Source organism: Petaurus breviceps, unplaced genomic scaffold, assembly GCF_028583685.1.
Source record: "Petaurus breviceps papuanus isolate PSGF00001 unplaced genomic scaffold, PetGlider_PUasm1.0 89486, whole genome shotgun sequence".
In the NCBI taxonomy this organism is placed as follows: Eukaryota; Metazoa; Chordata; class Mammalia; order Diprotodontia; family Petauridae; genus Petaurus; species Petaurus breviceps.
In genome coordinates, this window is record NW_027187056.1 from 7,567 (window position 1) to 34,888 (window position 27,322).

The following is a 27,322-nucleotide window of genomic DNA, read 5'->3' on the forward strand; positions in this document are numbered from 1 at the left end:
ATGTGAATTTTATTTTATTATAGGAAATATGACTTATGTGGAGTAATAGCTGTAGGATTATAGAATTTTCTTTGTATTTCTATAGTTATAGAAACCGTGCAAGTTTAAAATTCAGGACATTTATTTTACTTTACAGTTCCTTCACTTCATTAGATATCTCATGGAAAGCAGTCCTCTATCTGTTACCATGATACATAATTTTAATATTGAAATATACAGAATTAGACACATTACTATTATTATTATTAAAATAAATAGAATATCTGCTTCTTGATATTATATTTTGGAAAGGGAATCTTAAGTTTTCCACCTGCCATATTAATAAAATTTTGATATTTCTGGTGGACTTTTGGGCCATATTTTATGATGAATAGAAATGATTTTCCAAGGAGTATGATGGTATGCAATAGCAGCCTCAGAAAATTCTTTCCATAATTTGTCTTTCACTATTTGTCATCACTATTTAGTTGGTTTGAAGACATATAAATTAAGGCAGATGTTTTGAGATTCTTTCAAAGGGCAATTAGAATAACCTCTTTCAGAATATTAAAGAGTCAGACAAAGTATCAATATGTCTCTTTAAGAATAAAAGCATTTACTCTAAAAGTAATAGCTCTGCCAAAGAGAGAAAACTATATTTCCAAAATGACAACTTTATCCATGTAGAAATTATGAAAATGTGGCCCAAAGTATTTCTAAACATCAACACAATTTACATGGTATTTGCAGTTATTTCCCTACTAAGTAAGCATCTTTAAAACACATTATAAGGTTATTCTTACAAACATAATTCTCAGTGTTTCAGGACCATACATTACAAAATGAAATTCAGAAAAAATACTCTGGAAAACATAAAAAAGGGAGACATGAAGACTAAAGTGATGCTACTCCTATAGGGTAAAAACTTCATTTGGATGGTTTGAAAAAATTCTTTGACACTGATGGCAGTCTCTAAACCTTTACATGAGTTTTATTACATGCTTTTAAAGTAAAATGTATAACAAAACACTTAAGATATTAGGACTGGCCATCAGCTTCAAGGTTGCTTTCTGAGCTTGATACAGTGTGTGGTATACAAGAAAGAGGAGAATGTTTCCTGGGTTTAGAAGGTAGGGCTATATAATCTTAAATCAAACAGTAGACAAAGGTGGAGATGATGGGGTAATATAACCTCACTCCTCTTTCAGTGTGGTACTTCCTAGTGATTTTATTCCCCATATGAATGTGATTAGCTTTGCATGAGCAAGTGGAGCATTCCAGTCCTGCTACATAGAACATAAACTCTTCCTGAATGGCATGTTCTAACAAAGCATGCTTTTACCTAAAGTCCATTAAGCAAAAAACAAACAACAACAACAACAATAACAGCAACAACAAAAACAACAAACAACCCACACCCCCATTACACTGCTGAAAATATTCTATAGGTTGTGTTAAGGAAATAGCAGGAGCTACAAAGATATTGAAAAACATTTGAACAAAATTTAGAAATGATGTTTATGTTTTGGGAATGGGAGCTTGTTCCAAAGCCTTCTGATGAGAAAGCACATTTGAAAAAAACATTTCTTTAGAGTATTAATCTAGAGTTTTCTGAAACTATCCCTATCTCTGCCTATCACCTCTCTCTTTCTATCTCTATATCTACCTTTTAAAACTGACTGGAATTGTTTAAATTCAAATTTTGGGCAATAGACTTCCACATTTTAATGCCACATATTTATTCAAAGTAGCAGAAAAGTAACAACTTTGTAACAAAATATATATGTTAAACAAAAAAAACTATAGAAATGTGGGCAATGGTAGTATTTGCGTGGGGGGTTTGTCAGTAATTTTAGACACTATACAGATCTTGTTCTGAGGGGTACTGCTGAAGTGCCTTACCCTCAGATGTCTGAAGGACCAAGGTCTTGCTGTATTGGCTCACTCCTGTTTTGTTAAAGGCCTTGACTCGAGCACTGTACGTGCTGTTGAAGTGAAGACCGTCCACCGTGCACATTGTTTCCTTACCAACATACACCTCCTGATTTTTTAAAAAAAAGGAAACATCACATTTTAATACCAACATTTTTAGGCTAAGTGTTCTGAGACATTTAAATGAGATTTATGATGTCAGGGTAGGCCTATTATTATTATTTAATGTGAAATGTTTTGAAAGCTTTGTAACATCTCTTTAGAATAATACCTCTTACATATAAAGACATAGTGCTTTTTCAATAGGAAGGCAAGGTTGCGTTACAAATATAACTGCTACGAATGATATTTAATAAGATGTCAAGAAACAGAACTCAGTGTTTTCTAAAAGATATTCTTTTGTTGTTGTTGTTGTTCATCTTTCATTTTCTTTTCTTCCCCCTCCAGAACTAATTTATTTATTTTTAGTTTTCAACATTCTTTCTCACAAGATTTTGAGTTCCAAATTTTCTCCTCATCTCTCCCCTATCCCTCACCCCAAGATGGCAAGCATAGTGATTACTCCTTTCCCCAGTCTGCCCTCTCATATATCCCCCTATCCTTGCCCTTACCCCTTTCCCCTTTACTTTCTTGCACGGCAAGATGGATTTCTATACCCCATTGCCTGTATATCTTATTTTCTGGTTGCATGTAAAAACAATTTTTTAACATTTGTTTTTAAAACTCTGAGTTCCAGATTCTCTCCCTTCTCCCCTCCTCACCCACCCCTACTGGGAAGATAAGCAATTCAATATAGGTTATACATATGCAGTTAGGCAAAACATTTCCATAGTAGTCATGTTGTGAAAGAGTAACTATATTTCCCTCCATCCTCTCCCACTCCCCCGTTTATTCTATTTTCTCCTTTGACCCTATCTCTTTTCAAAAGTGTTTGCTTCTGACTACCCACTCCCCCAATCTGCCTTCCCTTCTATTATCCCCCCTATTTATCACCTTCCCACCTACTTTCCTGTAGGGTAAGATGCCCAATTGAGTGTGTATGTTTTAAAAGAGATTCTTGACTGGTACAGAGGTGACCAAGAGCTCAGCATGTCACCAAGGAATATTAATGACTTCTGATAGAACAGAATAGGAGAACATTTGCCAAAATAATTAAACCACATTAAAGGTAAAGATGTTTTCAACATACAGTTGGATGTTTTTAGATACCCACTGGTCCAGAACATATCTTCCAGATAAAGTATGCTACTTTTTAAAAGCTTTACCTTACCAGAGTTTTTCTCCCCTTCATGCTTTCCTTTGTCTAGCCAAATTGGATCATTCTCTGTGCTCAGATTAAATTGAATATTTTCCCACCTCTGAATTTTTAAACATATTTCACTATGTTTGAACTGTACTGCCTTCCTTCTAAACACAACTCCCCACTGTTGAAATACTATCCATCCTTTAAAATCCAACTCTTAGCAGAACCAGAAGAACGTTATACACAGTAACAGCAACACGGCATGATGACCAACTTAATAGATTTAGTCTTTCTCAGCAATGCAATGATCCAAGACAATTCCAAAAGACTTATGATAGAAAATGCTATCCACATCCAGAGAAAGAACTATGGAGTCTGAATGCAGATTGAAAGATATTGGTTTTTTCCTCTCTCTTTTTCTTTCTCATGGTTTTTCCCCTTTTGTTCTGATTCTTCTTTTACAACATGACTAGGATAAAATAATACAAACATGATTGCACATGTATGTCCTCTATCAGATTGCATGCCATCTTGGGGATAGAGGAGGGAAGGAAGGGGTTAAAATCAATTTTTTTTTAAAAAGCCCAACTCATATAACCTGCTTTATAAACCTTCTAATTATCTGCTCTGGTTAGTTAAAACTTACCCTTTTGGATGTTTAAAATACTGTTTTTTACTCCTCTGAAGCATTTATCATGTAATACTCTGAATTGTTGCTAGGAGCTTTTACCTTATCCCCATTGACACTGTAAACTAAATGAGGGAAGGGAATATTTAATAAACTTTGCTATCTTCCCAAATGCTTAGCATAGTTCTCAGAATATAGTTAGCACTAAGCATAAATATTTGAATGACCAAAAAAAAAGGAATAATTATATCCTATGTGAGCTAAAAAGCAGGGAGAAACATAAGTTACAATATATCGATTTCAATGAGTAGAAATTGGGTAATTCTAAATTTAGGGCTAATTGTGATTTATTTACAGAGAAAAACTACCAAAGAAAACTCTAGCTACTTCTTGCAAAATTTGGCATATTGTTTCAATGTTATAATTTTCATTAACATAATTTTTCAGTGATTATATGACTGTTCTTTGATACATTCATTTGTTTAGGATATAATTATTTGGCATCCTTTGTGGTCTGAATCTTTTTTTCATATTTTGTTATAATTTTCTGATATTTGATCTCTGGATATGGCTAATACTTCTACTTTTCTGCATTTATCTATAAGTTCTGTATACCTTAAAACATGATGATATTTGTTTTTTGGGTTTTTTTTTTGCTTTTTGGAGGGGGGAAGGCAGGGCAATTGGGGATGTGACTTGTCCAAGGTCACACAGCTAGTAAGTGTTAAGTGTCTGAGGCAGAATTTGAACTCAGGTCCTCCTAACTCTAAGGCCTGTGCTCCATTCACTGCACCACCTAGCTGCCCCCATGACAATATTTGTAAAGGTGCTTTATGATTATAAAATATTCTCTAATATTTTATAATATTATTATTATAAAATATTCTCTGATTGCCAATTAACAATCACCATATGTCCAGCAAATTGTTTCCCCAATGTTCTATTGAAATCTATAATTACCTTTTGTTTGATCAAGTTCTGAAAAAGGAATGTTAGTCTTCTACAATTTGACCAAACAGGAGGGAATTACAGATTTTAATAGACTATTGCTATGCTATTGGATATACTTATAGTGATGTTTTCATTATCTACCTTCAATTTAACTAAAAAAACATTTACTAAATGTGTATTATGTGCTAGGCTCTGGGAATAAAATGTCAAAATGAAAAGATCTCCTAAGGAATTTATTGTCTGGGGGTGGGGGGTAGGGTGGGAATTGGGGTAGGAGGAGAATTATACAACATAAATATATTCAAAGTAAATAAAAAATAATATACAATCACGTCAAGATGAAGGGAGCACTAATTACTGGGAGTATTATAAAAGATCTCACTTGAAATGTGGTTGGAAGGGATGATGGATTCTATGAAGAAGTGAAGAGGAAACACATTCCAGACATAAGAGACTGATTATGTAAAGTCAGTAGGGTAGAAAAGAACACTACCTCTAGAGTCAGAGAACATTGGTTCAAATCCCACCTCTCAAAGTACTTGTGTGACATTGGCCAAGTCATTTACCTTTAGTGGTCCTCATTTTCATTATTTCTAAAATGAGGTGGGGGGCAAGTTGTACTAGATGACAACTGAGGTTCCTTCTAGTTCTAAATCTATTATAATTATAAGTTCACATTGAACTGTAGTGCACAGGAAAAAAAATAGTAGTCCAAATTGACTGGAACAGAGAGTATTTTAAGGGCCTTATAAAATAAAACTATGGAGGATTTTAATGTCATATCTAGGAATTTGTATTCTTTTATCCTAGAGGCAATAGGGAGCTAATGATTTCTTTCCAAAAGGGAAAGTGATGTGGCCACATTTGTATTATAGGAAAATCAATTTGGAGTTTAGAATAAGAAAGGGAGAGACTGGAGTCACTAAGACCAATTGTGAGGCTATTATTGTTTTACCCTTCATTTTTGAAAAGGACCAATGACATCATGGGATGATGTCTTGACTGGTGCCTGAATTGGATTTAAGTGAGACAGAGTGGCACAGTCATTTGCCTCGCTCTCTCTTCTAGAGTCATTGAAGTCTAGTGGCAGGACAAAATCAAAAGGACCTGTGATGGTCCAGGATGCAATGAATGACCTTGGCATTTAGTTATCTGACCAAGCTCTAAGTGCTCAACAGCAGCTGCTTTAGCTGCCTCCATGGCCAATGGAACAATTTGTTCTTGTGCATCCGTTCTGCTAGGGAAGTCTTCACATACTTGGGGTAGATATCCCTAAATTATTGATGGACTTGAGGCCAGTTGGTGACCCTCAACCTGGTTTAGTCCATCTGACAAGGCAGTTTTACTAGGGTTGTAGCCACTGTACATGCTACAGCTTCTTGGAGCCACAGGTGAGAGTTGCATGCCAGGTGGACACAAAAGGTAGATGAGCAGCCTTGAAAAAGGCTTGGCAAGCTTTCAAGATGCTGGTTCTCCTTGTATACCCTATAAACCAGACCACTATTACAATAGTCCAGTCAGGAGACAATCAGAGCCTGACCTATTACAAAGGCTTTATAAGCAGAGAACAGAGGACAGATATGAGAGATACTATTGAGAAAGCATCAACCAGACTTGACAACTAATTTCACATAAACGGAATATAATTTGCCTTGTTTTCTCTCTTGATGTTATTTATTAAATTACCTTACTCCAAATCATGGTCACAATTTTTGCTTTTATCATTGGAGTAAAGTATGATAAATCACAGTGATCCCTATAAATTTTTTGATGTCTTTGAATGTTTATTATAAGCAATGAATTTTTAGATCATGTTTCCTAATTAATTTATAATGCTTTTACTTTTATAATGAATTTAGTTTATTGCCTCCAGTTTAGAATTCTTGTTAGATTTTATGTCCACCAAATCTTAATGTGTTACTGCAGTGTTCTGTGGGATACTCTTCCAACTTGGTATTCACAGTCATAATAAGAGTTCCCAGAGAGCAAGTGCTTCTACTATTCTAAAATACCCCATGAGTTTAAATTCTTGTGTCAATGTCTCAGGAACCCCCACTGGTATGCTTTCCATTATCAGTCAATAGACATAGTTAGCTCACAGGAAACACATTTACTAAGATATCTGTAAATGGCAAGCAAAGTAATACTTTGCTGCTTGATTAAGCTATTCAAGTACCTTTGAGCCTTGCCTTTGATTATATCAGGTCTTTATTAGAAACAGTATACATTGGGTTGCTCTTAATGGGCCTAAGGGAGTTTGGAGACCTTCCCTGCCCTTAATAGGCCTAACATCATCCCATGGAGCCCATGGTGGGAGAAGCTTGCCAAAGGCGTGGAACAGAAAGGGTGGAACAGGAAGGAGCAGAGTGGAGAAAAGCTTGAGCATGGGCTGGGACCAAGCAGAACTGAGAGGGAGAATCCTTGTGATTTCAAACTCTGTCTGTTCTGTCTGTGTTGATGTTACTTTGTCAGAACAAAGGATTGTGTCTATTGACAGAGGACTTTACCGCTGATACAGAAGCCCTGAAAGAGGACTTTACTGCTGTTTACAGATGTCCTGGAACTTTACTGTTAATTTGTGCTTGATTTTTCAGACAGAAGCTTTGTCTGTTGGTATGTATTATTTTGTCAGTGAATTGATATGATAGTGCCCGTAATGTGTATTGTTGTAGCTCTGTTAAGTTTAATATGTGTAAATATTGTTGTAGCCCTGTTAAGCTTTGCCTTCATTGAAACAGAAAAATCCAAGGTCAGTCCTTGTAAACTGAGGTATGAAACAGGAGTGGAGAGCTGTCTATGTGTGAGTCCAGGCAAGAGCTGGGAGAGCTGTCTACCTGTGACTCCAGACAAGAGCTGGGAGTGGCCAGTCAGCCTGTGGAAGAGGAGCTGTGGGGTTTGGAAGTCAGCCTCCAGTTAAGATGAAAGGGGACTTTACTCAGATACTATGTGCTGACCGATGACATTGTAACTTACTGTGACCTAGGGGTGGATGGTGTTTCTACTTTCTGCTACCCTTAAGAATGATTGGCTTAAGTATGATTGGAAGCCAGCTTTGAGTCAAGATAAAGAAGACTTGACTTGGGTACTCTATATTGATTGAGGAGATTGTGACTTACTGAATGATATGTTTTGTTTAAGACTATGTGGTCACCTTAGTAATAAGTTGTTATGTTATATTGTTGTGAATACTGTGCTTTAGTTTCTTGAATGTTTTGCTTCAGTTTATTGCTAAATAAATAGAAAGATCACAATACTATGTGACTAGATCCTAAGTTATTCACAGCAGCAGTCCTCTGGAGAGCTGCTCACGATTGGTTTTACAGTATCATAATAAATATGGTTGCCACAAAAATGTCCCAGCACAATACCTTGGTTTCCCAGTGTCCTTGGGAAGAATGTACATAAAGTGAGTACAATGGGAATAAAACACATGTGGAGGGAAGATGTATGTTTAAGGAAATTCACAAATCTAGCTCTGTAAGCTCTAGAAATATATTTTTTTCTACTGAGTTCCTTTTGCAGCTCAATTTAACAACTGGTGCTAATTTCTTTTGAGCCTATATCTGGTTCTCTACTGTTAAAGGTGATGCTCCTTAAAATTTCTTCTGGCAGCTTTGCTATTCTCCAACATCATTAGGTGAAATATCTCCTTCTAGGGAAGTAGCTCCAGTTTTTGACACCATGACCAAGAAGTGGAAAGGAGGGGAAAAAATTCTCTCCTCCCCTTCTTCCAAGTGGTAAAGAGCTGGGTTCTTCATTGACTGCTGGCTCTTTCTTTAGCTCTCTTGAACCAACAAACCCTCAAATTGTCAAATTTTAAGAATCATATCAAGACATGGTCAATTATTTTTCCTTAAGTCAGGGAGGTGTCATATTGTAAACATTTATAAAAGGAAAGGAAAACATTTCCACTTATTAACACATTACTGGTCCTCTGTGAATATACTACAGCAGCTGAACAATTCCTCCCCCCCACACTTTATATTGCATTTTTTTAAAAAAGCTTGTTAGGGTTGAAATATCCCAAGGCCAGAAAGTGAAATAGGAAAGGAGATTGGGAAACAGATCTGAAATTTGATCCAAAGGCTTGATATAGTAGAGATAGGGGACACCAATTATCCAGATATCATCTAGACCCTTCTCTATTTGGCAGAGAGTAGCAATAATTTCTTGACACTCTTTAGTGATAATTTCAACCATCAAAAACTGGAAGAATCAACAAGGAGAAATTCTATTCTGGATCAAATTCATAGTCAAAGGGGGAAGAAAGGTTGCTGGGAGGGAAATTATGAGTGCCTTGGGATAAGTGACCACTCTGCCCTGAAGTTTGAGATAGGAGAAGGAATAGCCCCAGCACAGTCTGTCATATACCCTAAGATTTAGGGAAAACAGATTTCAAAGAAGTGAGAAGAAAGACATCATGAACTATAATACTTCAAGGGAAGTCTGATAAGGGACAAGAAAGATCCATAAGAATGGAATTCTGAAGGTAAAGAGTAAAACAATTTTAATAAGGAACAAAATGAGATTTATTTAAACAGAGCAAGGTGAATGCATAAGGAATTTAACAAATTTAGATTTTTAAAAAGAAAATGTATGAAATATGTATGTAAGTTCCTACAGCAACACAGGATGACTTAGAGGGTGGGATAGTCTTGTAAAATTAATGTCATGAAATAATAAAGCTTAGAATGGGCTGAGGATCTTAAGGGAAAGTCAGAACAACTGATATTTATTAACAATATTGATGGGGAAAGGAGAAGAGATGTTTGAAATGATTCCAAATGACAATAGGAAGAAAGCAGACATGTTCGTTTTTTACTTTTGTTTCTCTACAAAGAATAACATTTACACTTGAAATGAGAGTGAGAATATTACTAAGTGGAAGTGGATAATTAAGTTAAGGAAAAAAACTCATCTAACTACCCTATTAGTTGCATGGCTAAAAAGAACTTCATCTTTGGGTCCAAAGTGACTTGGAAATTTGCGATTGCTCAGCCATTCTTAGTGATATTAGAAATATTGTGTAAAATAGGAGAGATGCAACAAGATTGCAGAAAAGCAAATATTGTTCTACTTTTCAAAAAAGGAAAACTGAAAACACTAAGTTGGGCAGCTTGACTTTAATTCTGGGAAAAAAATTTAAAACAAATCATGGAAGAGATGGCAAGAGAATATATAGAAAGGGAAGCAGCTATTATAGACTTCATCAAGAACAAATCTTGCCATATTAACATTTCCTTTTTCATGGGAATACTAAACTAGCAGATAAAGGAATTGCTGTAGAAATACTTTATCTAGATTTTAGCAAAGGGTTTGATAAATATCTCATGTTATTTTTGTAGACAATGTGAGTTAGACACATAATACAATCTTATGGAATCAAACTTGTTATATGACTATACTCAAAGAGTAGCTGTTTGCTGTACAATATCAATGAGGCAGGCACATAGTGGAGTACCCCAGGGATCTGTGCTTGGCCTTATTCATTTTAACATTTTTGTCAATGACTTGGATGAAAGCCTAAATGGCATGTAAGCTCATTATATTTGAAGACAATGTAAAGCTCTGAAGGATAGATAGCAGTGAATCTTAGAATTTGAATATATTAAAAAAAAAAAGATCTTGGCAGTCTAGAGCATTGGGCTGAATCTAATGAAATTGATTTAAATGAGGATAAATATAAATCTTGCACTTGGATACCAAAAAAACCAAACTTCACAAGTATAAGATTAGAGAGGCATGGATAACAGTTTTGAAAAAGATCTGAGATTTTTCATTCACTATAAGCTCAATACGAGCCAGCAGTTTGGTATGGCAGCCAAAAAAAATATATGTAATCATGGGCATAGAGGAGCATAACTTCCAGGAATAGGGAAGTGACAATTCCCCTCTATTTGTCCTCATCAGACCTCATATGGAATTTTATGTTCAGTCAGGGATGCTATGGTTTAGTTTTTAAAAGGACACCACAACTTATTATTCTGGAGATTGTCCAGATGATGAACAGACTAAAACCTGGCCATGTTTAGCCCTGAGTAGGGAAGACTCCAGTGGAAACACAATTATTTGAAAGGATTATATGAGAAGAAGGGACTAGGCTTGCTTTATTTGACTTGTGTTGAGGACAGAACCAGTAGCAATGAGTGGAAGTTGCTAAAATTCAAATTTAGGTTTGATGTTAGGAAACATTTCTTAACAATTAGAGGTATGGCAAAGTCAAATGGGCTGCCTGGAGAGGTGTAGGGTGATCCCTACTAAGAGGTCTTCAGTCAGAAACTAGATGATTACTTATCAAGTATGTTATGGGAAGGATTCCTTTTGTGTTGGGTTGCATTAGATGGTCACTTAAGGACCTTTCCAATTCTCAATATTTGTGATTCTTCTTTTCTTATAGCCTAGCAATATTTTGTTACAGTAATTTACCATAATTATTTTTAGTAATTCATAAGCCTTTTTCAATTATTTTGTTTGTAGTTCTTTCTTATTTCAAAACTTATGCTATACATATTTTGGCATATATAAGACCTTTCTTTATATCTCCAACCTTTTTTAGAATAAGCCTAGCAGTACAATCTCTGAGTCAAAGAACATTTTAATCTTTTTTTTAAAACATAATTCAAGATTGTTTCCCAGAAAGTTTGGGTCAATTCACAGGTCCGGGAAAAGTATGGGTCATCTTTTTACAACCCTTCTAATGTTAACTATTCTCATTTTTGTCATCTTTGCCAATTTGTTGAGAGTGACATGAAAGCTCAGAGTTGTTTTGATTTTCTTCTCTCCTATTATTAATGCTTTAGAACAATTTTTCCAAAAGTTGTTACTAGATTGCAATTTTGAACACTTATTTAGGAATGGTATTGTTATTATATATTTTTGCTAGTTATCTGTATAGCTTGCATATACACCAAAGATCAAAAGAATATGTAGATTAAAAGCTGGAAGGGCCTTAAGAGACAATTTAGGCTTTCCATTGTACCAGGCTAGCTCTCAAAATATTTGATGGAAAGACTTTTACCCCAATTAATCACTTACTTTTCATCCTACTTTCATGGATTTTATTTGTGTGTGATTTTTTTTCATCTCATGTAACTGAAATTATCTTCCAACATTTTTATTTATGATAGTCTATCATTTTTTTCGCTTAAGAATTATTCATTCCAAACCATGTCAGTTAAAAACCTGATCTACTTCATCCTTGCATTTTTGTCTTTTGAAAATTAAAATAAAGTTCAAGAAGAGTTTTTGTTTATATGTGTAAAGAACTGTTTTAGGTGATCCAGAGTCTATGATGGATTCCTTGCTCTCAAGAGTCATACAAGTATAGTTCAGAAGATAAGACAAATCAAAGATGAGAAGATAATTATTAGTCCAATAAATAAGTTGTATATATATGAGCTATAGGATTTCAAAGGAGAGAGAGAGAGATCACTTTAGGCTGTACTAGAGAAGGTAAAATTTTATCTGGACCTGGAAAGATAGATAAAATTTGCACGTAACCAGCATTTGGATAAGAGCTCACCTCATAGAGCATGATTGGGAATAGCACCTCTGTTCTGACCACTTTTCATCAACCATGTATTTTGGCTTATTGTACCACCAGAAATTTCTCTTTGTACAACATGTACCATCTTTTCATCCCACCTGGCCATTGAATACCTGGCAACTGAGTAGACCGCATTTTCTGTTCTTTTTTCCTTTTGAACATGTGGCCTTAGATGCCTACAGTTTTTCTTGTATTTCATGTGGTGGGAGGAGAGGATTTCTTCTTTCTCACCCAGCAGCCTTGGTTACCATCTATATATGGCAATAAATTTGCTGGCCCAGATGAGCCAGAAACTAGATTTCAAATTTCTGGCTGCTATTCCACTTTGGATTTCTTTTTCCAAGTAAAAGTGACTAAATAGCAATCATAAGGGATGGACTTTTCAAATGTAATGGCTACCTTGGGAGATCAAGCATTTCTTGAGTTGGTGCTAATTGGGAGGAGGAAGCATTCTTTGTAAGTATTCTCTTCTTGGAAAGGACTGACAGGACACCAAGCCCCAGCCATGATTTGGTTTGTCAGACGACATGTAACCAGAGTAAGTTTTTCAGTCAGTACAGAGCTGAGATAAAGGCAAAATGCCTGCTGAACAGTCCCACAGAATGTTTAATATTTTAAGCTTTCAACCCCCTAGGACAATATAATAAAAGTGATGGGTTGCCATTTTAAATGTTTGTCAGATAAAGTGAAATAATAAATATTTTGTGTTTAAACATTTTTCTAGTGCTGAATGCAATTAATAACTGTCCTATTTCACTTATAGGTGAATTAGCTATTAAGTTCCTTTCTAGAGGGGATCCAGTTTTTTTCTTTTTTGGGGAGACACTAGATGTAAGTCAAACCTAACTTTAGTTTAAGTGATTGTCCTCAGGGTTCTACTGTGGGGTGGGATGAGAAGGTAATGAACCAGAAGCACATAAGAAGAACCTGATTCTCCTTTTGCAGGCCAGGCTCCCCAGGATAGAGACAAGTTGACAAGGGTCCAGAACTGGGATCTGGGAGAGTGTACTCCACCCACCTCCCAATTGTAACTAGAATTAATAATGAGAAGCAGTGTTCTAGGTGGGGATAATGTATGAGCAAATTCATGGAGATGGGAAGAAACAAAACATATGTAGACAGTAAATAGGTCAGTTTGATAAAGAGGGGTGGGGGAGAGAATAAGCACTTATTAAGCACCTACTATGTACTGTACTAAGTACTTTTATAGATATTAATTCATTGATCCTCAAAACAGTGCTGGGAGGTAGGTACCGTTGTGTTTCACATTTTACAGTTGAAGAAACAGAGGCAAATAGAATCACTTGCCTAGGACCACACAGCTAGTAAGCATCTGAGGCTAGATTTGAGTCCAGGTCTTCCTGATTCCAGGTCCAGTTCTCTATCCTGCTCTATTCTTTCTCTGTGCCACCTAGCTGTCTCAGTAAAGCAGAAGTCTCAGAGGCAGGAATAAGAAATATATATTTTATAATGTTCTTTTATAGAGGGCTCAGAATCTCAGTCTCTTCATTTGCCACTAACTACTCTGCTTGGTTTTGACTCTACCATTATTTTCTTCATGTCTCACTCAGAATAAGTTCATCACTAGGGGAAACTCATCAGCATGGACATTGCTTTAGCTTTGTTTCTTACATCTATTCAGCACCATGAGTTGTTTTAATCTCTCTTATTAGAAGGCTGGAGGGAATAGCAAAAACCACTCCTGTAGTCTCTCTTTATGAAGAACTCAAAATCCCAGCCATCTCTTCATTGACCAGCAGCAGCAGTCTGCCTGGTTTTGATGCAATCATCATTTTCATAATGCTTTTCACATTCTCTCCCCTTACAGGATATACTCTATCACCACCCCCTTAAGCTTCCTTTTGTCTATTGTCTTCCCCCTAAGCCTAGATTGTAAATTCCTTGAGGGAAGTTACTGTCTTTCTTATGCTTGTTTGTATCTCTAGTACTTAGCACAGTATCTGACACAGAGTGAATGCTTGCCAGATGTTTATTTTATTTTATAATATAGGAATTGTGGAAAATGTAGATGATTGGAAAAATTTGAAAATTTTTAAGTAGAGAAGTGGTATGCTGAAACTTGTGTTTTAGAAATATCAATCTGGCAAAAGAATGTAGTGTGTGGGATAGACTACAGAAGGCTAGACACATGGAGACTTGCTAGGGAAATATAATAGTTATTTTTCATGAGATTATAAAGGATCCAAGGGACATTGTATAAGAGAAGTGATAGCACTTGATAACTGAGTATACAGGCCTAGGGAGAATAAGAACTTGAAGATACTTTGGGGCTTCTGACTTTGAATGGAATAATAACTGATAGAAAGCAGGAAGTTGGAAAGAAATTAAAGGTAGGGCAAGAATGATAATTTCCAACTTAAACATGTTGAATTTGAAGTGATGTTCAGGATGTAGAAAAGCAGAGGAAATGAAAGGGGTCAAATGTATAATTTAGATAATCCATCAAATTCTCCACTAGAATAGTAGTGATGATTGGACTTTCCCCTTGATTAGTACCTAAAAGATGAAAATAGAAATTCACATTTTAATATACTTTAAGGTTTACGAATTTTTTGCCCTTTGACAACCTTTTAAGAATGTAGTGAAATTATTACAATGTTCATTTATTAATGAGAAGCTAAATGTTCAGAGAAGTAAAAATGACTTGCCTAGGGCCATATATTGAAGAAATGCCACATTATCCCAAATCCAGGTCTTTTGATTCCAGGACTAGTGCTCTTAGCACTAATCTATGTTGCCCAATAATTGCTCAATTAATTTAAAAACATAACTTTCAAAATCTATGGCTGCCCTCATTTATAATATACAATTAGAAAACCAAATAAACAAGGTAGATTCTCTACTCACCCTAAACTGGCCACCATTTCCATCATCCAGTTCCAGAATGTATCCTTCTGCCATCACTGGTGACAAAGGTGGCTGTTTCCATGACAATGTAGCGCTGTTGTTGTGTGTGCAACAATCTTCCAACTGTAGAAGGGGGGCTGCTGGCACTGGAGAGGAAGCTAAATACAAATGAGTATAACTCTGACTTTTTTAATTGTCAAGGGCCAATTGTATTTTTTTAACTTAAGTGCAAACATGTCAGCAAACAGTTGAAAACTCTACAACTTAAAATAAACTCAGGTGTAACATCAAGTTGACCCAGAATGGTGTGTTCCCTGTGTTCTTTTGCTCTCTTTTAACCATGTTCAGTGATGTTTACTATATTAGAAATTAAAACTAATAAAATTATAAAATAATGATTAATTCCTTAAAATGACTATAATAAAATTATCAAGTGCTAATATAAATAATTTATTTTTGAAGAATCACTATTTATAGTTTCCAAAACAAAAAAAAATTGTGAGAAGAATGACATTGTTTTATATATCTTTGCATAGCTCTTTAATGTCTGGTTTAATAGAAGACATCTAAATTCAATCTATCATAATGTTATCTTGTTTGAAGTATATGAAGAAAATCTGGTCTCACACAAATATGTAGCTGAAAGAAGGAAGAGCTTTTTTTTTTTTTTTTTGCTTTTTGGAGGGCAATTGCAGTTAAGTAACTTGCCCAAGGTTACACGGCTAGTTTTTTGTGTGTGTGGGTGTTAAGTGTCTAAGGCCAGAACCTAACTCAGGTCCTCCTGACTCTGGGGCCAGCGCTTTACTCCCTGGCACACCTAGACACCCAAGGAAGAGCTTTTTAATAGCCAAGTAACTTTATGATGTTATTTTGAACATAGTTTTATCCTCAGAAACTACTGCAAAAGGTCTAAAGGACCCTCCAAGGGTCTGTGGACCACACTTCAGGAAACTATTCTAAACATATCGGGTCATTCATTAAAAGACAAAGCAAAGCCAAGAAGAATTTAGGGAAGTGTGAGAAAACTTAAAAGAATTGAGAAAGAGTAAGTAAATCAGGAAAAATAATATACACATTCACTACATTAGTGTGAAAGGAAATAACAACAAGAACAAAGCCCCAAACTGTATGTAGTGCAATTATAATGACAAAGTTTGTACCAAAGAAGACAGGAGAAAAATATCTCCCTCTCTTCTTTGCATAGATGGCAAACTGTGGGTGTGGAACACTGTATATACTATTGGACTCAATTTTACTGAACTGCTTTTCTCTTTCTTTCAATTTTTTCTGTTATAAAGAGTAAGTTGCTGATTGTGTGACATATCCATATATCCAGGAATAAAAGGGGAAATTAAAGACAAATGACAGAAGTAGAAATTAAGTTGTTTTGAGGGGGGAGGAAAGGCAAAGGGGGTTAAGTGACTTGCCCAGATCACACAGCTGTGTCAAGTGTCTGAAGCCAAATTTGAACTCAAGTCCCCCCAACTCCAGGGATGGTGCTCTCTTCACTTTGCCACCTGGTCTAAGTTTTTTTTTTAAAGAAAATCCACCAAGAAATGACTGTCATATAATACATACTCAGGGACATGATCTATTTGTAGTTCAATATTTTCAGCCATCTATGTGTTGGGGTCAAGTTTCTGTGCACAGTGTGAAATGTTTTATATATATATATATATATTAGCTAAATCAATATGTTTATCTCTACCACAATGCTACAAGATCAATCCCTGGAATACACTTATTCAGGGTAATTATCCTAGGAATTATCCCTAGCTCAAGGGAAAATGAAGTGGGCAGTTAGGTTGATAAAGTAACAGGCCTGGAGTCAGGGAGACCTAAGTTCAAATCTGCCCTCAGACACTTACTAGCTGTGTGACAATAGGCAAGTCACTTAACCTCTATTTTTCTTAATTCAATGGAGAAGGAAATGGCAAACCACTCTAGTATCTTTGCCAAGAAAACTCCATAAGGGCATAAAGAGTCAGAAACAACTGAGTTTCTGTTCCTCATTCCTCTACCCATCATCCCTCTACCTTTCTAAATCCAAATAATCCTCCCTGACCAATACTCATATATATGTAGTCTCTTTTTTGAATAATGAAGATAGGGACTTATTCAACAAGCAATTATTAAATGTTTACTATTTGCTAGATACCTTGCTAACTGCTAAAGATACTGTCTTTGCTTTTGTATTTGCATCCATTAGACTTACCCTGGTTCTTGGAACACAGTGAGGGCTTACTAGATACTTTTTCTTTTATGTATTCATTGTGTAGCTTTCCTTTTTACTATATATTATATTCACTTATTTTCCATTGTTCCTCTGTTTCTTGATTTAGTGTTTTTATTTGAAACTGGCTTACTTAGCAACCAAAGGACTCTGGTTCCTTGCTACTTCCACTCCCCTTCTATCCAAGGGACTTCTTTTCCCCTTCAAGGATATAATGCTTACATTGATCATTTCTTCACCTAAATGAAAGTTTATGCTGGAGGTGGGCCAGTGGTAGTGTGATTACTCAGGACTCTGTGCTCTCCTAAGATGGCAATACTTATGGACTTAAGAAGGTAATTTATGAATACTTTGGCACAGTAATAAGGACTTGCTATGATATAAGATTAAATTTCTCAAATCTCAGAGGGTACCATCATTTAAGAAACTGGTAGGTAGGGCATGATAATGACCTTAGATAAGAAATGCCACCTTTCTGAAAGATCTGAAACTTGAGAAAGTTTAACTGGGTGTTGTCTAAGCTCCCAATTTTTCATCTTTTATTGACCAGTTAAAAGTTATCTATTCCACCTGAGATGTCTTGACACTTTGCTTGAACTTCTTTAGAACTTATCTCACTTTATTTACTATTGGAATTAATGAGTGCTGTTATTGATATTATGATTATTTATTGATTGCAGTAAAGACTGCTCTGTTTGCTTTGTACACATGCTTTAACTAAAAATAGCATGAAATCTAATAAATTTAATAAGATCTTGAAAGTTTACATATGAAATGTATTAAGATGAGGATTTTCCAGAAAAGCAAATGCCTTTAAATAAAAATAAACTTTTAAAAGTCTGTGGTATCAAAATGATTTTGTGCACCATAATTGCTTATAGAATTGCTAAGCCTAAAAAGCCTTATTTAATAGATAAAAATATCAGTGCTACTTGTAGCTCCTGATGATGATGAACCAATACTTGGCAAACAAATTAGCCTAATTGGTTCCAATAATAGATATTGAAATGAGAAAGGGACTTTTTCATATGTCTGAAGACCTACGTAATTAACTGACATCTTCCACTTTTGCATTTCAAGTAGATAAAAGAACAGATATTGTTGAAGATGCCCATTTGATTATATCTTACTCTATGTTAAAGTTGTTAGGGAAGATTCAATACTTAGCAAACCTATAAATAAAGGCATATAAAGATAATTTTTATTATAATTGATGGATTTTAAAAGTAAAAAAATATATAATGTAGGAAAATTCAGTTGGTCTCTGTAGTGACGGACTTTAATTAGCATTATAATGAACTAATGATCTACAATCACTACTTTAAAATGTATCCTTTTATGAAATTTGGACAAATTGAATGCTTTATAATCACTTGTCTTTAGAAATGTTAGTGAGGGGCTACATTTAGTTTTTCAAGTTGTGCAAAAACAATAAACTTTATAAGAAATATTCCAAAACAGAAAGTTCTTTGCAAAATTTTAGGACATGGACTCATTCAGAGTCCAAACCATTTCTACATTACTGCAAACATATTGGTTTTCTCTCACTTAAGTGAAAATGTTCTATATTGTTTGTTCTGTGAAGATCAGATGGAGGTGAGTGACATTTGGAGGAAGGGATTAGAAAAGGGAGATGTCATTATAAAGTTTGGAAACCACTAGCTTATCTCGAACATCTCCTCTCACCAAAAATTTATTATGTGTCAATTTACCTCTATTTAGGCTATGTTTTTCCTTCCATTTTTCAACAAAGCTATTAAAATGCCTTGCCAAACATAGCCTAGCTCTATATTTCTCTGAAACATCCATGTTATATGCTCAAAGACAATTCTTTAGGTCTTTCCATTAATGAGTGCGCAACACTTACTCTTCATCCCTGAGTTCAAATTTTAGTCTTTTCTGCAACAAGTAGGTAATTGGATTATAGAGGTTTTCTGTTTTGCAATACTTTGCGATGTGCAATGTGCTATCAACTGTCAAGAATATAATCCAAAAGCCATTTTAGAGATTAGGAGGAAAATGTCCCATGGTAGCTATCTGAATACCAGAGATAAAGATTAAACATATAAAACTGCACAGCTTCATTACAAGACAAAATCAGATACCATGCAAACCTTCTTAGAAGTCTGGATATGATGTAGTCTACTAAATTAATCTGCATCTTTATGTTCCCAACAATTACTTGTCTTTGGGGCTCTGGACCTCAACACAATTTTATAAGTGACAATATCCATATAAGATACTTTTTGACTTATTTGGATATAAATACTTACATTTCATTTGTACAAAGTCAAGTTGGTGGATGGACTGCAGCAGAGGTGTGTTGTCTAGATTCAAATCAAAATCTGTTGTCATCCTTGGCGTAAGAGTCCCTTTTCCCCACTGATCCTCAGTCAAGTGCACTCTTCTAATGAGTGCATCAGAAATCTAATCACATTAAAGATTGTGTGAGAGATTACATACCACACTGGGAAATAGAATAGTTTCCAAAACCTTACCTTGAAAAAACTGAGGTCGCTGAAATGGTCTTTAACCAATCACAAACTTTTCTTGACACATTTCCAAATGTCTCTATATTTAGAGTTAAATTTACATTTAGTTATAGGCAAAGTGGGTGCAAACTAATTTTATTGATATAATTGATGTATATGCTAAAGCTCTAGTTGCTGGATTATGCAATTCTTTCTGATCTTGCTGTTTTTTTTTTTAAAGCAATTGGGGTTAAGTAACTTGCTCAAGGTTACACAGCCAGTTATTTCTGGGCGTGGTGCTAAGCATCAGAGCCTGGATTCGATCCCAGGTCTCCCGACTCTGGGGCCAGTGCTCTTACTGCACCACCTGGCCACCCCCGATCTTACTGTCTTAATGGAACCAGTACTACTGTTAACAGGTGATGTGTAACCCACTCTATGTGATTGTCCAGCTAGTCTTTGTCTTATATTAAGAAATGACATTACCCTCTCTTTAGAATAATAAAATAAGGGGGGGGGTGTCAGAAAATAAGAGATCCTGAATTAATTGTATTCCACAAAATATAATTTCTAGCATCTTAAAAATAAAGTCTGTGAAGTGATTATCATTTAACAGACCAGAAACCAAAGCCTAGAACCTTGGAATCCTTCTCTGGGCCTTCATTGCCCTGATTGGTATTTGCCTCCTGTCACCTATTATGTTTAGTCCTGTCTTTATCCAAGCTTCATTTCTCTTTCTGGCTATCTTCTTACCAAATGCCTTGCTGTCATGCACATATATGTCATGCACCCTCGCCATATCATGGAGTCATGGTTCAAATCATCATCATCATCATCATCATCATCATCATCATCATCCACTCATTCCCTGTAGTTTTCCTGTAGCTGTACTTGTAGCTGTTTCTCATTCCACCCATCATCCCTTTACTGTTCTAAATCCAAATAACCCTCCCTGACCAGTACTCATATATATGTAGTCTCTTTTTTGAATAATGAAGATAGGGACTTATTCAATAAGCAATTATTAAATGTTTACTATTTGCTAGATACCTTGATAAATGCTAAAGATACTGTCTCTGCTTTTGTATTTGCATCCATTAGACTTACCCTGGTTCTTGGAACACAGTGAGGGCTTGCTAGATGCCTTTTCTTTTATGTATTCATTATGTAGCTTTCCTTTTTTCTATATGTCATATTCACTTACTTTCCATTGTTCCTTTGTTTCTTAATTTAGTATTTTTATTTGAAACTGGCTTACTTAGCAACCAAAGGACTCTGATTCCTTAAGTGTAATCAATTTTAAATTATGATATTTCATTAAAATTTGGCCTTAAATAACAAAAAAATCAATTTATCAGATAGGTAACAATAAACTCTCAAGGTATGAGTCACTTTGACCTAGTGAGAAGAACAATAAATTTAGTGCTTCAAGACTCAACTCTGATAGCTAATAGTCATGTGACTAGGGAAGCCACTTAATTTCCCTAAGCCTCGTTTTAATCACCTGAAATAGTAATAATAATAATATCTTTTGGGAATATTGTGATCAGGGAAGAAACTATTTTGGAAGGACTGGAAGAATTTCCAATAATCAAGGAACTTCCTTTGGGAGAATAAAGGACCTTGAGGAGAGAGAAGTCCTATATCTAGTCTCCCATGCTTCTGTAGAAGTACCTAGATTTGAAGCCACCTTCTTGAGTACACAGAGACAGAGAGACATAGACTGAGGTAGTCAGCAATGATCTTTCCTTTCAGACTTTTCATGGTTCTATGCTCTTCTTTTAGGTACTTATATGTTATTAGTACTTATAAGTACTTATGTAGCACTTATATGTTATTGTGCATTCCTATTCCTTTTCTGCACTTCCTCCTCACTTCCACTTCTAAATCTCAAGATTCCTTTAAAGCACAGCTCAAATGCTACTGTAAGGTATTTACTGATCCTCAAATGGCTAGTGTTCCTTTCAGTTTCCTTGTATTTATTGTGTACACACATACATATATAATATTATGTTTGCATGTTTTTTCCACACATGACACTCCATCTCCTGTATCTGTGTCTTTGCATTGGCTGTCCTCCATAACTCTACATAGGTACAGAATTGTTAGCTTCCTTCAAAACTCCTCTCAAGCTCAACTTTTTATAACAAATTATTTCCAAATCCCCTCAAATGCTAGTGCCTTTACAAGCTTATTTTGCATTTGCTTAGTATGGATCTCGAATGTACCTCTACATGTACATTATGTCTCCTCCATCTGAATGTAAGCTCCTTGAGGCAAGAAGCTATTTTACTTTTATCTCTGTTATCTCTAGTGTCCAACACAATGTTAGCACATAGTAATATTTTGTGTTGTTTGATTAAGTGAGGGGTTTTGGAAAATGTTATAGCACCATGTAAATGTGAATTGTTAATAATTACTACTACTTTATATAGTTACTTGTCTCACAATGACCCTGATCAGGTAGATAGCACAAATGCTAGTTTTTGTTCTCTTTTTATAATTGAGGAAAGTGAAGCATAGAGGGAAGGGAAAAGAATAAACATTCATATAGTACCTACTATATGCCAGGCACTGTACTAAAAACTTTACAAATATTTTCTTATTTGATCTTCACATCAAACTTGTGAGGATAGTTGCTGTTACTGTCCCCATTTGAAGTTGAGGAAACTAAGGCAAACGGAGGTCAAATTTCTTACTCGAGGTCACAAAACTAGGAAATGCATGAGACTGTATTTGGGCTCAGGTCCTCCTGACTCCTGGCTCAGTGCTTTTTCCACTGTGCCACATAGTTACCTCTAAGTAGGACACAGGTATGAAATAACTTCCCAAGGGTCCCACAGCTAATAAATTCTAAATCTGGGACTTGGAGTCTATTTATTTATTTCCAACACTTCTTTATATTATCTCTTTAATAGTTTTATTATTGTTATTTAGTAATTATTATTATTATTATTATTAACTATCAAGTATCTACTGATTGGTCAGAAAGTTGGCACTGAGAAAGCAAATTAATGTACAGTTATTTGGATTTTTTTCCATTGATAAAACCATTCTAGCTAAATGCACTGATTAATATAAAAAACCCTAATTCTTCTAAAAAGAAATCGCCCTCTTCTTGTGAGCCACAATTCAGTTCTTTTAGTTCCCTCATGTCTGAAATGAAAGGGTTAGACTAGATGACCTCTAAAGTCCCTACAATTTCTGAAATACTATGATTTCAGAAAGTTGTATGATGGGCTTATGAAGCATTTTTTTTCCAATGAAACTCAGCAAGTATTACCTCACATAACACTCTTTACAAATCATAGCATCTGATAATGATTTTCTGGTAGCTAGGTAATTTCATTACAGGAAAATTACAAAATGGAATAGTGTGAAGGTGGGTTATGCTATATATTTCTTGGATTGGATTACATGGAACTTGAATTCCTAGATCCAGACCTTTGGGACATTTAGCATATAAAAATCAAAGAAGTCCACACTCACCTGCAAAAAGCCACTGGGATCATTTTCCTTGATAACCTCCAGGCAGTACTCCATGAGACCAGTAGTCTGCCGCAATTTCACTGTGCAGTGAGATATCTGATCTCGTACAACCTATAAGGCAAGTCAATATTCCAAAACAGTTAAAACTATAGCACTATCACCACTGAAGTATGGGAAGTCTGGATTAGTGGTTGTCACTGGCACAGTCCCCAGTGACTAGCAACATGAGGACAAATTAGGACTCTCTGGCTGCCCATTTCATTTAGCAAGGACAAGTGCACCAAAAGGACTAAGAAGTCAATGAGAAATCAAGTCATAGAAGTCATCAGGAAGATCAGTTTAGCTCCACATGATCTTCCCACAATTCCTACACTTACTCCATGGAATGTACTTTCATACAACCCTCTAATACTGATGGATTAGAAAAAGAAAAGTCAATATTTTGTTGATTCTATTTCTACCTATACAAAATATTTTACATCCATCTCTTTTTTGTTTATTGTTTAACCAGAATCAAGAGCAGCAGGAATTATATTCATGTAATATCAGTTTCAATAACTAGAAACTGTCATTGCTGTTACTTATATTGTTATTGCTAATAAAAAATAAGAATTTTGAACAATGACAACTTAATATTCATCAATTCATTAATATTCATTCCTGAGTAGTCTGTGAAGAGAAAGGGAGTTGAATTGTTCTGGAGAAACTGTCAATAGTGATTATTGGGAAGAAATTGAGACAACAAAGACAAAGACATAGAGAGGACTAAATTTAACCTTTGTACTGCCAATAAATAATAAAAAGATTGTTCAGGCAGTTTGGCTAAAATCTTGAGCTATGAACTGGGGGGACTATATTCCAGAAGTTTGGAGAAATCAAGAATAATAGTTACTATTGTCGGTAACTATGGCTATGAGCTTTCTCACAGCTAAAATATTTTGAATAATTATTTCTATTAAAAGTAACCACAACATGTTCCATTGCTCTCTTCCATGAATTATGTATATGGAAATATAAATCACTTTTGTACCCCTTTGGTTTCTACATGAAGCACGTAAAATAATCTTCCCTTATTTCAAGTGTCAGATTTTATCAGGCAATGTTAATATTAACAGAAAAGACCAGACTTTAAGCTAACTAAAATTTGTAGGAGAAATGACCTTGAGTCCCAAATAATGAAAAGAAAGAAAAAAATTCCCATATTCAACCCAACATTGTTGGTTGGTTGTTGTCCTTCATTTCCAAAGAGCACCAAAATGGCATGACTATATTGTAGTCAAGATACAATGGTCCAACTGTGACTGATCAGACCAATACAAGCTCAGAATGCTCTACCACAGATCAGGCAGAAATAGTCCATAGGAAATTTGGAGTAAAGATGTCTCACATATCACAGAATCAATTCCAAAGTTCTTCAGAGAGACCTTGAGAGTGCCCTTCTATTGCATGTGATCACCTGCCTTGCATGAGTTCTCCATAAAATAGAGTTTTAGGCAAAGGTACATTTGGGATCAAAATAATGTGTCCAGTCCCTCTAAGTTGTGCTCTATACAGGACAGTTTGAATGCTTGGCAGTTTAGTTAGAGAAAGGACCTCAGTGTCTTGTACCTTATCCTGCCAGGTGATCTTGAGAGTCTTCTTAAGAAAATTCAAGTAGAAATTATTCAACTTCCTAGCATGGCACTGGTAGACTGTCCAGGTTTCACAGGCATGAAACAATGAGGTCAGCTGAACAGCTCTGTAGACATTCAGTTTGGTAGTCTAACATCTCTTCTTTCCCACACTTTGCTTTGGAGCCTCCCAAACACTGAGCTAGCTCCAGAAATGTGTATATTGACCTCATCATCTATGTATGCATCCCTAGAAAGTATACAGCCAAGGTAAGTGAATTTATCCAGAGTCTTCAAAATTTCTCCATTTGCTGTAACTGATGGTTCCACGAATGAATGTTGTGGTACTGACAGGTGAAGAACCTGTGTTTTCTTGGTATTAATTATTAGGCCAAAGTGAGTACAAGCAGCAGAGAATCAGCTCATACTTTGGTGAATCTCAGTTTCAGAGGTTACATTAAGTATAAAATCATCTGCTAATAAAAAATCACACACCAACTCTCCTTCTACTTTAGTCTTGGCTTGTAACATTTTCAAATTAAATAATTTACCATCAGTGTTGTAGCTGATCTTGACACTGTGTTTGTCCTAATTTAAGGCTTCTGACAACCTTGTTGAAAACATCATGTTATAAAGCATGGGAGCAAACACACAGGTTTCTTTACTCCATTGGTGACTGGGAAAGCACAAGAGCATCATCCATTATCCAGAACCCAGGCAAGCATGCTGTCATGAAATTGACATACAATTCTGATGAACTTCTCCATGCAACCAAATTCTGACATAATTTCCCACAAATCCTCACAACTGACAGTATCAAAGGCCTTGGTCAGATTAATGAATGTTGTATATAGACCTCTGTTATGCTCCTAACATTTCTCCTGAAGTTGTTGGGCAACAACTATCATATTGACTATTCCTTACTCCTTTCTGGAGCCACACTGGCCCTCAAGTAGATGACCATTTTACTGGTGAAGGCTCAGACTATTATAGGATTCTGGTAAGAATCTTGTCGGCAATGATTAAGAGAGAGACCCCCTTGGGAGTGTCACAGAACAGTCTATTTCCTTTACCTTTATAGAGATGGACAATGGAGGTATCCTTGAACTCCTGGGGAATAATCTCTTCTTGCCATATAACATGGAAAGTTTTGGTCAGCTTTCATATGAGCAGAAGACCTTTTGCCTTATAAATCTCAGGTGGAATACAATCAGCACCAGGTGATTTGCCACATCAGAGGAGCCCAATGGCATTCAAAACTTATTTTTCATTTGGAAACTTGGCTAGAGAGGAATTGACTTCAACGTGAGGTATATGGTCAACAGCTTCAGCATTGATTGATCATAATCTGTTGAGAACTATGGAAGTGTTCAGCCCCTCTCTCCAGGATCATGTCCTTATCACTAATCAATGTGGTTTCATCAACACTCAGTAGTTGAGATGCACCATATATCTTTGGCCCCTAAATTGACTTCAGGGCATCATAAAAGCACTTTGGATTATCACTATCAGCATAAAACTGAATTGTATCTGCCTTCTTACTGAATCATCTGCATTTCTCTAAGCTTCCCTAGCACTTCACTTTTGATAGAGTTAAATGCAACTTTCTTAGAGATGGACGAACTATCTTGCTGGTAAACTTTGTGTTTTTTTTTCATTTTTCATTTAGCAGCTTCTGAATTTCCCCATCATTTTTGTCAAACCAGTCTTGATGTTTGTGAATGTTCTGACCTAGATGAGTAAATGTGGTGCTGTACCTCTAAAAGCTGCCCACTCCGTTCCTGCTTCACTGTTGTTAACTGTGGATTGGCTCAGCTTTCCCTCCAAATTAGCAGCAAATCATATTAGAGGAAATGCTTTAATCCAACACTGTGTCTTTTGGTAATCATCTTGCCTTGGGGCTTTCGCTTTTGTTGAATGCAAATATTTAGCTTGGAGAGGATAAGTCTATGATCAATTCAGCATTCTGTATCACACATTGCCTTCATCACTCATGTCCTGTCTGTCTCTTTTCCTTACAATAAAATAGTCTATTAAATGCCATTGTTTGCTGTGAGGGTACATCTTTGAAGTTTTATTGCATTTAGGTGAATAGAAGACAGTGTTGGTGAAGAGAAGATCATGAGATGCATTATGTCTTCAGGAATAAGTGACCATTGCTGTTATTGTTTCCAAATCCATTTCTCCCAAGGACTCTCTGCCATGTCTGGTAGTCTGTGCTTACTCTTGCATTGTCACCAGAATTATAAGCTTGTCCTCTTTTGGAAAATTGTTGATGAGGTTCTCTAGGTTTCCATAAAATTTTTCTTTAACCTCATAAGGGTTTGTCATGGTTGGAGCATTTACTCTGATGATGGTAGTGTGATGTTTTC

General features: G+C 35.6%; 1 protein-coding gene across 1 annotated transcript; it reads right to left on the reverse strand.

The window, feature by feature from the left end:
* On the reverse strand, positions 1 to 27,322 carry LOC138176458 (E3 ubiquitin-protein ligase TRIM9-like; the record flags this gene model as incomplete). The annotated part of the gene is made up of 5 exons (XM_069107244.1): positions 1 to 2,020; positions 15,148 to 15,305; positions 19,654 to 19,807; positions 23,341 to 23,451; positions 27,189 to 27,322. Coding segments are annotated over 5 exons (746 nt in total), but the record flags the coding sequence as incomplete, so codon positions are not given.